Below are 12,344 nucleotides of genomic sequence, written 5' to 3'. Positions count from 1 at the left end.
TCTCTTTTGTTACAGAACTTTATATTTTACCTTGAATTTAGCAGAACGTTGATAAGCAACAAGACTAATTCTATGTATATTCACTGAGGCTATTGGAAGCCTCAGGGAGACAAAGTGGTTTCTCTCATGAATTACCACTCCTAGGAACACTGACAGTCAAGGCATGGAGATGATGTTAAGCAACAAGACTAATTCTATGTATATTCACTGAGGCTATTGGAAGCCTCAGGGAGACAAACTGATTTCTCTCATGAATTGCCACTCCTAGGAACACTGACAGAAAAGGTAGGAGACTCCCTTTATTCCCCCAGTCCTTGGAGATAATAAAATTCCAGTGGCCCTTTAAAACCAAGGGCTAAGATTATACCAGGCAGCAATGCAGTCCACACTTACATTCAGGAGAGAAAGCAGGGTTACTAATATCACCAGGACAGGAGCTGTTATGAACAACCACAGGCAAAGGCACGTGGTGAGGCTAGGCTCAAAGCAACCATAAATGAAAGTAAGGTTAGTTTAGAATTTACACTCAAATAATAGTTTTAGGCTAAATTCACCCAGCTATAATTTCAGTTATTATCTTTCTGCTGCTTTATATTATAAATGCATTTATAAATGATCTTAATTCACTTACAGTTTTTATTAATTTTTTTTAAACTGTTGATTTTATCACCCTTTTAAACACTTTTCCTGTGACTTATAACATATTAAATGAGCTTAACTATTACTTTAATTTTTCTTTTAAGGTAAAAGAACAAATCTCTTGTAATAAGTTTGAAATAAAAAGCTACTTTTCATGATTTGATTATTAGAAAGCAGGTTTGGATATTATTTTCCTTTAAAAAAGGTAAGACCCTTTTTTCAAACACTGAGAAAATGATGAGGTTAAAGCACAAGAAGGTAAATTAATAAAACAGAACTTTTTAAATACTGATTATTCAGGAAACTTTTACCAAAACAAACTGATGACTTGAGAGACTTTGAGAAAGAACAAAATTTAACTTTGATACATAGTACTTGATACTAAACATTTTAAAACTTTATAGATAGACCTATCAAATCTGACTCAAATTTAATCATAAAAATTTCTTTTCCATGAACCTTCTACACTTTCAGTATTCATTCAGGTTTTGTCCTACACTCTCCTCTTTCTCAATAATCAACCATTTTTATCTCAGGACTAAGTTATTTCTTGTTTCCTTAACAGTAAAAACACATTCCATATATCTTACATACTAAGTTACCAGGCAAACTTCTTACAATATGTAATTGCCATTAACACTAAACAAGCTTGTTAAAATAATCAACTTTTCTTCACATTAAATACTTAGTAGTGTGCAATACCAGAAACATTTTTTTAGAAGCAAGTTGGCAAGGGAGGTTAGCTGCTGATAAGTTTTCCTGTTATAAAATTACCTTTTATTATTATTATCAATTCAGTTTTTATTTAATGATGACTTTTTGGAATTGGCCATTTAAATACCTTAATTTAAACAATGCTTTATTAAACTTTTTAAAATTATTTATAAATATATATATATATTATTTTAAGACAAATTTTACTTTCACAGAACACATTTCTTTATTTATAGTTACCACAAAACTTTCAACAACTTGCCACATGCATTTAAGTTTCAAGAGTTTATGAAAATTAGCCATCCTACTTAAGGACAGAACACACCTTTTAGAAAAAACTTAATAAATTTCAGCTAGCATTCTCACAAACTTTTAACCTTCTTTAATATTCATTTAAGTTTTATGTCCTTCCTTTTAACCTGTGAGGAAAAATAAACTATTCATTTCAATCTAGGCAAGAACAACTTTTTATTAAAAGACTTACAGTAATTTTGTTAATCAAAACTTACAATTTTTATCATTGTAGATATCTTATTAACATTTAAACTTATGTATTAATATAAGCACTTATTTAATTTTTTTGCCATTAGAATAGAGATTATTTTTTAAAAATCTTTATTAATTAATTTATATTGTTTCAAGCGACAGCCTCCTTTCTTAAATGAGTTTACAGTTCTAAAACATTCCAAAGATTTCCACAGTCTTACAGAGAAATTTTGGCCTTGACACCCTAGGGAGGGAATTTTACTGCATTTATATTGATTCTACTTTTCACCCACTTCACTTCCCCCCCCTTCCAGGCAATCGGGTGCACAACAATCAAATAGGAATGCTACTTATGAGTAGAAGGTATGGACTCACTGGAAAGGGGCAAGATGCTCCCCCCTTTCCAGCTTTCTGCCAAGATGGGCATACGGGACTTACTCAAATTCAGCACCCCTCCCATGGACCCAGCCACCCTGACTGGGGCATCCACAACAAACTCAGATTCATGGCGCAGACACAGATGACCTCCCAGCCCAGGCAAACAGGTGGACCAGACACAAGGCAGCAGAGCATGCGTAAACATCCAGACACTGCAGGGAAACGGACTTTGGCCCAGTGGTTAGGGCGCCCGTCTACCATATGGGAGGTCCGCGGTTCAAACCCCGGGCCTCCTTGACCCGTGTGGAGCTGGCCATGCGCAGCGCTGATGCGCGCAAGGAGTGCCGTGCCACGCAAGGGTGTCCCCCGCGTGGGGGAGCCCCACGCGCAAGGAGTGCGCCCGTGAGGAAAGCCGCCCAGCGTGAAAAGAAAGAGCAGCCTGCCCAGGAATGGTGCCGCCCACACTTCCCGTGCTGCTGACGACAACAGAAGCAGACAAAGAAACAAGACGCAGCAAATAGACACCAAGAACAGACAACCAGGGGAGGGGGGTAAATTAAATAAATAAATAAATCTTTAAAAAAAAACCAAACAAAACATCCAGACACTGCAAACATCCAAACTCTGCAGTTTTGCTCTATAATCAATTCACCCCCTTGTCAATGAGGGTTCAATCTTAATTAAATTCTACTTTACGTAACCACACATCTTCAACAGTAGCATTGAGCTGACACAGAGAGAAGCCTAATGGTTGTTAATCTGACTCACAATTATATATATATATATATATATTTTTTTTTTCCCCAGCATAGCTGACCCACAGCCATCACATACCTTAGAGAGAAGAACACTTAACATTAACATCTGGGATGAAGCCAATTCATTCACAATTCAGCACCATAACAAACGATTCCAGCTGACATTTTTTCATTGTTTAACTTTAGACCCAGACCAAGCTTCACTAGAAAAGCTGATCAATTTTCCTGGAACCACGCTTTTTAAAAAAATCCAGATCAATATCCAGGACCTTAGGACTCAAACCTATAAATAGCCCTTCCTATTATAATCAAGCCTCCACTCCTTCAGTGCATGTAAGACCAGTACCAGATTCTAACATGCAGTTAGACAAACCCCAAACACCAGGTTTTTTTTCACAATTTTTCTCCTTTTTCCACACCTAGAGAGAACGGCTTCCCCCCAATTTTCTGGGGTTATTAGGGTTCTCTTGGGAGGTGATCAGCCTCCACTTCCTAATAGTTAGAGCCATGGCTTTCCAGACTGTGCTTACCCGGGGAGTCATACTTTCTTCGATGTTCAGAGTTCTTTTCAGTTCCCAAAATCTTTTTCTTCAGAACTTCCATTGCCTTCAATTTTTGTCATGAAGATTCTGTTGGAGAACACGTATTTCTGGATTAAATTTAATCCAGGGGTGCCCAGATTTGGGGTTCACCCAATTCCTCCCAGCTTCCTTGGGGAATTGGAAAGGGCAGCACAATCCTGCCATCTTTGGCCTTCGTTTGCAATTCTGGGAGAACCCCCATATATGTTGTAGAATTTGATACTAGGTTCAATTATTTGCATATAGAAAGGGAGGACTCAAGAAGATTTTGAGAAGGAAAAATGGTTTATTGATAGCTGACTGGCCTTGGGAGGTTTCTGTTTCAATCCCGAGCACCAAAAAGACTTTCAAGCTCATTTTATACAGAGAGGAAAGGTCAAATGTCCCTTTGTTCCAGCTCTCAATAGGCTTGAATTTGTATATGTCTTCCACATCCTAGGTAAGGTTTCAGCATGAACTTCAAACATTCTAGATAAGCTTTTAGCTTATCTTGGTTTGCATTTTCCATGAATATTCAAAGTCTATAGAGTTTGCATTGATAAACTGTTTCCTGGGACTTGAGTCATTGCCATGGACACCAAGGGCAGAATGGCAGCCTCTTATCATCCCACACCCACAAGTCACAGACAGCTTAGATTATCTCCTAAGAGACAAAGAGCCTCCCACCCATAGCCCACATCAAAGCAACTATCATAGTGGCAACTGGCAAAAGTGCCCAATGGCCCTTCCTTCAAGCCAGGACCCACACTCTGGGGGAAAGGAGGTCACCCACAAATTCCTTTCTCTTCCAGAGTGCCCATTCCCCCTCCTGAGTCAAGAACTTCTCTCTACAATGCAGGTTCAAATTACCTTTGATGCCACAGGGAAGTCCACACGGACACTAGGGCCACAAGACCTTCCAAAAATAGCGATAACCCTTCCTCTGCAGGAGGAATGGAGACTGTTGCCTCAGTGAGACTGGCCAATCCATGGCCATGCAGCTCCCCTTTGAAGATGTGCCTGAAGTATGGGCAGAGGGTAACCCAGTGGGGATGGCACATGACAATCCTCCAATTTTTAATGAAATAAAGCCTATGGCGAGTCCAGTAAGCATAAGGCAATATCCAGTTCCACATGAAGTGCAAGAAAATGTCCAGCTACATATTCAGAGATTACTGAATGAGGGCATACTGAGGCCACGCCAGTCTCTGTGGAACACCCCACTCTTCCCAGTTAAAAAGCCTGATGGAGATGACTGCCCAGTCCAGGACTTATGAGCAGTTAATTCAGCAGTCATAACCCATCATTCTGCGGGTTCTAACCCATATACTCTTCTCAGGTTAATACCCTCATCGGCAATCTAATTTTCATGCCTAGACCTTAAGAATGCCTTCTTCTGCATTCAGGTAGTACCCCAGAGCCAGCCAATTTTTGCCTTTACATGGGAAAATCCAACATCAAGTGAAAGGCAGCAGCTAACATGGATGCGATTGCCTCAAGGATTTAAAAAGGCACCCTGGCCAGTGATTTCAAATCCTTTAAAGCAGGAAACCATAACTGTTTTCTCCTCCAATATGTAGATGTCCTCATTCTTGGAAGTCCCACCTATCAAGACTGTGCTGGTGGAACCTATGCTCTTTTAAAGCATCTACAGCAAAAAGGCTATCGACTGTCTAAGAAAAAAGCCCAAATCTGCCTACCTTATGTCAAATATCCAGGTTATAAAATAACACAGGGGCGCCTTGAATTAGGACTTGAAAGAAAGTGCTCTGTAGTCTCTCTGAGCCTAGTATCCCCCAGAAGCTCCGAGAGCTCCTTGGGGCAGCTGGGGCAGCCGCAATTGGATCCCCAATTTTGGGGTCCTCACGCACCCTTTATATGAAGCCACAAAGGGGGGGATCATGATTCCCTACTCTGGGACAGCCCACAGAAAAATGCTTTCACTGCTCTCAAACAAGCTGTAATGGAAGCACTGAGCCTCGGACTTCCAGACCTCACTAAGCCATTCTATCTCTATGTTGAGAACTGCCAAAGCATTGCAGTAGGAATTCTCACTCAATATCTTGGTTCCTGGCAAAGACCTGTAGCATATCTGTCCAAACAACTGGACACTGTAGCCCAGGGATAGCCCTCATGTTTGCAAGTCATAGCAGCTGCAGCCATGCTTACAATAGAAGCTATACAATTAAGACTTGGGCAGCCTATAATTTTCTGGGTTCTGCATGCAGTAATCACAATCTTAGAAGCCAAAGGAGTACATTGGCTTACTAACAGCCACCTGCTTAAATATCAAACCCTATTATGTGAAAATCCATCCATCCAACTGGAACTTGTAAAAACCCTAAATCCAAGGTGTGAAAGATGTGCTAAATCCAAGCTGCCTTTGAATGTGGGGAATATGAAACCAACCTGGGGGAAATAACCTATCTGATACTCAGATCAAACACTGAAGAAACTAACCAAAGGTCTGTTTGCATACCATCACCCTTTGTCTCCATAATTTTATCCTCTGTGTAAAAGGGAATGAAAAATGCTATTTGGGGCTCAGTATTTATTAGGGCAAGAGTCTGCCGAGTCCGGCTGGTCAAAATAAACCAACTTCCTTCTCAGAGTTCTTGGGTCCTGGCCTTCAACACCACACACACCCGACTTCTCTACAACACTAATACCAGGACAGGAGACAGGGATGCCCCAGCTCTTCTCTGGACTGTAGGGGCAGAAGCTATTATGAAATAACCATAGGCAAAGGCAAGGGTTGAGGTTAGGCTTGAAGTAACCATAAACAAAGGAAAGTTTATTTAGAATTTACACTTAAATAATAGTTTCAGACTAAATTCGCACAGCTATAATTTCAGTTATTATCTTTCCGCTCTTTTAAAATATAAATGAATTTATAAATGATCTTAACTCAGTAGCAGTTCTCATTAATTTTTCTAACCTAAAGGTGAATTGAATACCTTTATTAATTAAACTACAAGAATTTTATTAAAAACAATTTTTTGAAGTCCTGCCTTTTCTGAGTAATGGAACAAATTCTCATCTGCAAGTTATGCATTTATTTCACCAGCAAGAGAGTATTGGCATTTAAAGATTCATTGTAAACTACCTTTTTACATTTTTACTGTGAATTCTTAGGCACCAGCAACTGACAAAAGCCAAACATAGATTTTAAAGTGGCATTTCATTCCTTTTTTTTTCTTTTCCCTCTGTAGTTTCAAAACCCTGAAGTTTCCAGCCAGACCACTGAAAAGTTTATCAAGTGATTAGCGGTCTATTGTTTCAAGCCATAGCCTCTTTTCTTCAGATGATTTCACAGTTCTAAAACATTCCAAAGTATTTCTACAGTCTTATAGAGAGGGAGATTTTGGCCTTGACACCCTGCATAAGGAATTTTACTACATTTAATTTGATTCTGCTTCTCCCCCCCTTCAGTTCCCCCCCCCCCCTTCCAGGCTATCGGGTGCACAATAGTCAAATAGGAATGCAGCTTATGATTAGAAGGTGTGGACTCACTGGAAAGGGGCAAGCTGCTCCTCCCTTTCCAGCTTTCAGCCAAAATGGGCAGACAGAACCTACTCAAATTCAGCAACCCCCCTGGGACCCAGGGATCCTGACTGGGGAAGCCCCAATTAACTTTGGTGCATGGCTAGTACACAAACAGCCTCCAAACCCTGGCAAAAGGGCAGACCAGAGACAAGACAGTAGAGCATCCACAAGCATCTAGACTCTGCAAACACTCAGATTAATCAGTTTTACCCCGTAATCATTTCACCCCCTTGCCAATGGCTAGAGAGGTTTCCAGCTCAACTAAATTCTACTTTACATAGCCACACAACTCTAACAGTAGCATTGAGCTGACACAGACAGAAGCACAAAGGTCACCAATCTCACCCACAAGTTCTATGTATATATATTTTCAGCATGGCTGCCCCCACAGCCATCACAAACCTTAGAACACTTAACATTTGGTATAAAGTGAATTCATTCACAATTCAGCACCATAACGAAAGATTCCAGATGACCTTTTTCACTGTTTAACTTTACACCCCGACCAAGCTTCGCTAGAAAAGCTGATCCATAGCTCACATCACCATAGTGAATTCTAAGGCTATAAATCCTTCACCTCTGAGTGAAGATTCCCCACCCCACCTAAGGGAGTCCCCAAGGTTCCAGAAATGTCCTGTACCAGCCTTGTAATCTTCCCAATGATCCTCACTTTATCTCGGAGAGCAAACCCCAGGTATCTGGAGGTTCCCTCCGCACTTGTGAGGAAGACCACTGGGCTCCAGACAAGTCCATGATCTCAGGTACAACCCCAGAAGCCCACCAACTTTCTGCACCAACCCCTGCCCCACAGAATCATCACCTCCTAGGATTCCCAATGTCCCCATAAATTACCCACCTCCCAGAATTTATTGACTTCCCAGAATCAGCCTGGAGACCCATGCATCCCACCAAGCAAACTAAGGATGACCCTCCCCCACTTACACCCCCATTCTCCATTTCACAACAACCTCATTCTCAAGGTGCATGACTTAAACACTCCCCGCCACCCCACACTCACTGGGGTGCCCTTGAGCCCTCAATCTGATCTGGACTGGTCACACACAGTGTCTATGCCCCACCTCCTGCTGACACAGATTGGCCGGGTGCTCCCCCCTCCCACCTTACCCATGTCGGTCCTGCACTACAAAAGGTGCTGCCATGGATGGGCCCCTCCACAGCATGCCCAGCAGTCCCACAGATCTGTCTCTTGCTTCAACAGTGTGTGAATGGAACAGGCCCGGGGTCTCTTCCCCTCATTGACCACCTTGCAACTGCTTCTCCAGTTGCAACCTCCAGGACCAACTTCTTGGCCATCCCCCACTGCTGAGACCAGCAAACATGGCTTTTTTGTGGTTACCTCCTCACTGTCAAATAACCAAGAACACCCAGATCTGTCAGAATTATTCTGCCAATGTGGAGGCCTCTGTGAACCGCCTGGTCAACCTGCAACTGCAGGCCTCCTACACCTACCTCTCTCTGGTGAGCTTTCCTGGGAGTCCCCTGGCCCATGTTTCCCCCAACTGCACATGCCTTCGGCCCTCTGCACATGCACGTGCCTTTTTGTACCACTGGTTAGTAAGATGGCGGAGTCCGCCCACCTGGCCTCGAATCTCCTCACACTCACCATTGTCTCCTCCATCTTTTCCCACAGGACTGCTATTTCAACCACGATGATGTGGCCCTCAAGGGTGTGGACCACTTCTTCAGTGAGTTGGTGAAGGAGAAGCATGAGGGCACCGAGCATCTCTTGAAAATGCAAAACTGGCACGGCGGCCATGCCCTCTTCCAGGATGTGCAGGTAAATGGCGAGTGGAGAGTGGGCTACACCTCCGAGCAGGATGTGCACATTCCTTGATTCTGGCATTTTGGTGCAGTGTGGGCTCCTGGGGGATTGAGTACAGTTTTGTGTGTGTTGTTTATGGTGGTTGACATGGAGGCACTCTCACAAAACATGGCATCCAAACTTCTCTGTGCTCTCATGGGCGGTGTAGTTGCAGGAGACTGGGGGGGTCATCCAAAGATGCTTGCAGATCCGCTTGGGGGCTACATCCCTTCTTCACTCTTTCCCGCCCAGGACTCCTGGGAAATGTGTGAGGAAAGCACTGAACCTGTTTCTTTCTAATGTACAGAAGCCTTCCAAAGATGAGTGGGATAATACCTTGGACACCAAGGAAGCTGCCCTTGTCCTGGAGAAGACCCTGAACCAGGCAGATTTGGATCTGCATGCCCTGGGATCTACCAACACAGACCACCATGTAAGTATCTCCTTCCTCCATGGCTATCCAAACTCAGACCTTCCTTGGGATGAACCCTCCACTCTAAGCTTTAACTCCCTTTGTCCAGGGAAATTCCTTGCCATTCCTCACTTCCCACATCTGCCACATTGTTACCTATTGTCTTATATTATGTTCTTAGTAGAATTTTTCATTTCTCTTCTATTCCTCAGCTCTGTGACTTCCTGGAGAATCATTTCCTAGGTGAGGAAGTGAAACTGATCAAAAAGATAGGCGACCACCTGACCAACCTCCGTAGGCTTGCTGGACTGCAGGCCGGGCTGGGCGATTATCTCTTTGAAAGGCTCACCCTCAAGCATGACTAGGAAACTCTGGAGCCCAGAGGCTGTGGGGGAGGGCTCTATTCCCCTAGCATTCAGGCTTCTGCCTGAGCCCCTCCAGCCAGGAGGCATCTTTCTAACTGCCATCTTGTAGCCCTCTAACAAACCCTGAACCAAGTGTAAACAATAAAGCTTTTTGCAGCAGGTGGTGATGGTGTGTGTGTCTTGTGTGAGGAAATTATAAGGTTTGAACCCTCTCCTGTGGGTGGTGTGCTATAGCCAGATCTTGCCTAGCTATTTATTACTCCAGGGAGGGTTGAACTAAGTGGGTAGCAGGAAGCAGGCTGAGTGTTTTAAAGTGTAACAGTAACCAGAAAGGGGTCCTGTTGAGTGAGTAATAATGGGGTCAGGCCTCTGCCAAGCTCTGAGATACTGTTTCTGGTTCAACCCTGGGTGGTAGGTAGTTCTTTCCAGATTATATGGGCACATTGAAGTTACTATGTCAATTAACTATGGTAAGCAAGCACACAAGACAAGCTATGAGGGCAGCTCCACCTCTCCCAACCCGGGCTTGTAAGAGATCAGGCCTGTCTTGAACATTAGGGTCTTCCCAATATAAAGCACATACTCGGTAGCAAGAACTATTGATCTGAGCAGCTGGGAGCTTATGATGTACAAGAAGTGCTGAGCTGGGTTTTGGGTCTTAGTTGAGAAAGGAGAAGAGAAAGTAGGGTTCATATTCTCTAAAAGAGAACTGAAGAAGCTTGCAGCAACTTGGAGCAAGCAAGCAAACTGCTGTGTCAGCTCTGACTCCAATGCCTTTGGTTTTTGGTAGAAGAGGAATCAAGAAGTGTCTGCTAGGTATCATTTGCTCAGCATCCATGCCCTCTTGCTCTCTGTACATATGATCTGGTTGTGGGGTCTCCAGTGTCTGTCACAAGGATGATGACCCACTCCATGCCACTCCAGGGCATGGATGTTGCACCGGACCTCAGTGGCCTCCTCATCCCCGATGTAGTGCTCTCTGTCATCTGGCAGCCCATCCCGGGGCTGCTTCTCATCCTCGCTCTGGTGTGGGCTCAAGTGCCATGACATCAAGGGCGAAGAAGGCACTGAGTCCATGTATGGTTAGCGGTAGCTCTGGGCCTGCATACGGGGCATGGGCACACAGCGCAGGGTGGGCCGTGGGCACCCCATGGCCTGGCCCTTGTGTCCCACTGCCCTTGGGGTCCCCAGGACCCGCTCCCACCCCCGCCCCCACCTCCCAGTGCCCAGCACTCCAGAGCCCACTTCCACTCACCCCGTCTGCCTTGTGGGGCTCATAGGTAAAGTGGTCGAGAAAGGCCTTGCCAGCGCCATGTGGCACGTGGACATGCAGTACTTTGGGGAAGTCAGGGGAGGGGGCATTGGGGGAGTGACACTAGTCCCTGCCCCCAGGCTCTGGCCATACCCCCTATGCAGATGAGCAGACCTGAACAAGATTTTTGAGTCCATTTTATACAGAGAGGAAAGGTCAAATGATCCTTTTGTTTCAGTTCTCAATAGGCTTGAAATAGCATATATCTTCCATATCTTAGGTAAGCTTTTAGCATGAACTTCAAACATTGTAGATAAGCTTTTAGCCCATTTGGTTTGCATTTCCCCTGAATTTTTAAAGTTTATAGACTTTTCATTGTTAAACTGTTTCCTGGGACTGGAGTAATTGCCATGGTTGCCAAGGGCAGGACTGCAGCCTCTTACCATCCCAAAACCACAAGTCACAGACAGCTTAGGTTATCTCTTAAGAGGTGTAGAGCATCCCACCCATATGCCACATCATTCCCCCCTTATGAAAAAGTTTAACTTGCTAAGTTTTTGCATAATTATTGTTCAAACTATGAGGTGGATGGCTGTTTGTTGTTTTGCTTGATTATTTTACCTATCAATTTTCAGTGTAGCATTCAGGAGCCTGTTTACAGAAGTTTACAAGTTTTCACTCTGGACAGTAGAATTTTGGGGCAGGACCCCACTGCAGTCATCTCAGGGCCACTGGTGCTTTCGTAGATTTTCAGTCAGGCTCTAGATCCATCTATTAATTTTGTTTTACCCTTAAAGAGTTTAGACCTTTAATCTTAAAGGGGTCCTGAATGGAGATGATCTCTTTTCTGTAACTGCTTCCTGCTGGCCATGGGCTGTAGTTATTGCCCAACAAGGTGTAAAACTCTATTTTAACTGGAGAAAGATGGATCTGGCCTTCTGTACAAAGTTGGATGAAGCTTTCATATGGTTAAAAAGATGTTCATTCTGAAAGAAACAAACTCAATTAAAATTTGAAGTACCCATTTTTTAAAGAGGACATTGGATTACAGAGTTAGACAAGGTTAGGTGCTTATAAAGATGGCACTCTTTTTTAAAAGCTGGTGGAAACAGTATATATATATATTTTTCTCAGTTATTTATTTTTGGAGAGAAATTGCAGTAGATACATAGCTTTGTTTAAAGACACATTTCAAGCTATTTAATGATTGGCAATCATGTGCTCTGTCAGGTGCTCCTGGTGAACTGGCACCCTTTGGGCACTTGGTTTCATTCAAGATTAGTACACCAAGGTGGAAATTTTCTTAGTTTTTAGCTGTGGGAGTGATCAGAACCTCAGAATAAAGGTTTTTTTTACCTTTTTGATTTAATTGTGCGATTCCTGGTAATTTTGACTTGTTCAATAGGTAGCTC

General features: G+C 43.3%; 1 protein-coding gene across 1 annotated transcript; it reads left to right on the top strand.

The window, feature by feature from the left end:
• Nucleotides 1-8,419: 8,419 nt before the first annotated feature.
• Nucleotides 8,420-9,680, top strand: LOC101414149 (ferritin light chain-like). The gene is made up of 4 exons (XM_004483891.2): nucleotides 8,420-8,560; nucleotides 8,733-8,879; nucleotides 9,211-9,336; nucleotides 9,528-9,680. The coding sequence occupies exons 1-4, from the start codon at nucleotides 8,420-8,422 to the stop codon at nucleotides 9,678-9,680; spliced, it is 567 nt and encodes a 188-aa protein (XP_004483948.2).
• The last annotated feature ends 2,664 nt before the right edge of the window (nucleotides 9,681-12,344 follow it).

Source organism: Dasypus novemcinctus, unplaced genomic scaffold (genome assembly GCF_030445035.2).
Source record: "Dasypus novemcinctus isolate mDasNov1 unplaced genomic scaffold, mDasNov1.1.hap2 scaffold_106, whole genome shotgun sequence".
NCBI lineage: Eukaryota > Metazoa > Chordata > Mammalia > Cingulata > Dasypodidae > Dasypus > Dasypus novemcinctus.
This window is presented reverse-complemented; position numbering and strand designations above follow the sequence as displayed.